Here is a 1,871-nt window from a genome sequence, read left to right as displayed (position 1 = left end):
AAATAAATGAAATTTTAACTGCATTACTGCTCTAGAAAATAGGCAAAAAATGAGAATGCTTTGCGCATAAATTGGGCAATTCATGTGTACCCAGTAACCACAATAAGGCGATTCTCTCTGCTGGGACCTATCCTAAATGTGAATCCTCTCTTTTCACTTTTGCTGTTGGAATACTCTGGCTTTTCCTAGGCCCAGCGATGTCATGATATTGCGTGAGGCTTCACACAACTTCATAAGACATCATGGCATGCAGTGAAGCCTAATAGTAGCCAGGCTGGGGATATCGACTGCAGAAATAAATACTACCCTTGTCTGGCTGTCATGGGGGACCAGGTTAGACAATTGTTAGGACTTCATACATTTTTTTGCTCAACTATATGAGGAAGAATCGGGATCGTTAAAACAGCACAATAGGGATGTTATCGTAAATTGACATATATTAGTATTTTATCTCTCTGTTCTTTGTGAAACCACTTTCAGACTATCTAAATATTGTACAGGATTAGTAATTCTGCCCACCCGGTGAACAAGCTCTCAAGCATATCTCCAAAGTTCTGTGTACAGCTTAGAGCAATGCAATTACTGTCTGTGTAGACATATTTTATAACATGTTTTGGCGAAAATGATCCTTATACACTTTCATTATTGCATCTTTTACTTCCTTGTTCCTCAGGCTGTATATGAATGGATTTAACATAGGAATAACATTGACATAAAGAACAGATACAATTTTTCCCACATCCAATGAGTAGGAGGAGGTTGGCTTCATATACACACATACAACTAAGATGTAGAAAAGTATAACAACTGTAAGATGGGAAGCACAGGTCGAGAAAGCTTTGTGCCTTCCTTCCGTAGACTGGATCTTGAGAATGGCTGAGATTATATAGACATAGGACATTACTGTAAGAAAGAAGCAGCTAAAGAGCAACACAACACCTTCAGTGAACATTGTCATTTCTATAGCGGCGATGTCATCACATGACAGTTTAAGTAAGGGAGTGACATCACAAAAGAAATGGTTGATCACATTTGATGCACAGAAAGTTAAGGCTGAAGAAAGGATGGTTACAGGAAGAGCTGCCATAAAGCCCAAGATCCAGGCTATAACTGAGAGCCAGAAACATGCTCTCTTGTTCATGACTTGCATGTACAGAAATGGTTTACAAATTGCTATGTAGCGATCAAAAGCCATCGTAGTGAGTAAAAGATATTCAACACTTGCAAAAGAGTTAAAGAAGTAAAGTTGGGTCATGCATCTATTTATAGACAGATTTTTATGTCCAGTCATTAAAACATACAACATGTAAGGAGCCGTGACCGTACTATAGGAGAAATCTAAAAATGACATGTTACAGAGAAAATGGTACATAGGCTTTTTCAAGTGAACATCACAGAAAATCAAAGTTATGATGACTATGTTGCCAGACACTGTAATTATATAGAGTAACAGAAATATCAGTAATAGAACTGGTTGTAAACTTGGGTTATCGGATAGACCCCAAATGACAAATTCAGTAGCACCACTTTTGTTTTTACTAAACATTTCTAGTTCGGTATATGAGTGTGATAAGGTAGACATCACTCTAGAATGCATAAAAAATAGTGAATACATAACTAATCATATATTTTTAGCATTCAAAATGCATGTCTTTTTGGTTAAAAATAATTTTACAGTTGGTTTCCATTAAAAATGTTGAACCATGTGTCATCTAGTCTACAATACAGAAGAGAGATTTATTAATCCAATTTTTCTTTCTACTGGTTATAATTTGGCTTAAAAGATTTTTCTGAAGAAAAGAGATAAAAGTTGCAAACTGCAGATCAGGCTTACTGATGGGTTCCACTGTTAAATCATTGTGCAATTTGAT

The 1,871-nt window shown here is 36.2% G+C and overlaps 1 protein-coding gene across 1 annotated transcript; it reads right to left on the bottom strand.

The window, feature by feature from the left end:
- Positions 1-601: 601 nt before the first annotated feature.
- LOC141271617 (olfactory receptor 5AR1-like) lies at positions 602-1,582 on the bottom strand. Its single transcript, XM_073681660.1, has one exon. The coding sequence runs from the start codon at positions 1,580-1,582 to the stop codon at positions 602-604; it is 981 nt and encodes a 326-aa protein (XP_073537761.1).
- Between the last annotated feature and the right edge of the window lie 289 nt (positions 1,583-1,871).

The sequence above is a fragment of the Phyllobates terribilis genome, unplaced genomic scaffold (assembly GCF_046119375.1).
Source record: "Phyllobates terribilis strain yellow unplaced genomic scaffold, ASM4611937v1 Scaffold_5__5_contigs__length_657084704, whole genome shotgun sequence".
NCBI lineage: Eukaryota > Metazoa > Chordata > Amphibia > Anura > Dendrobatidae > Phyllobates > Phyllobates terribilis.
The sequence above is the reverse complement of the archived record's forward strand: the minus strand, read 5'-3'. Positions and strand labels throughout refer to the sequence as shown.

Coding starts and splice junctions, on each gene's coding strand:
- LOC141271617 (XM_073681660.1), bottom strand. CDS start 1,582: ATGTCTACCTTATCACACTCATATACCGAACTAGAAATGTTTAGTAAA.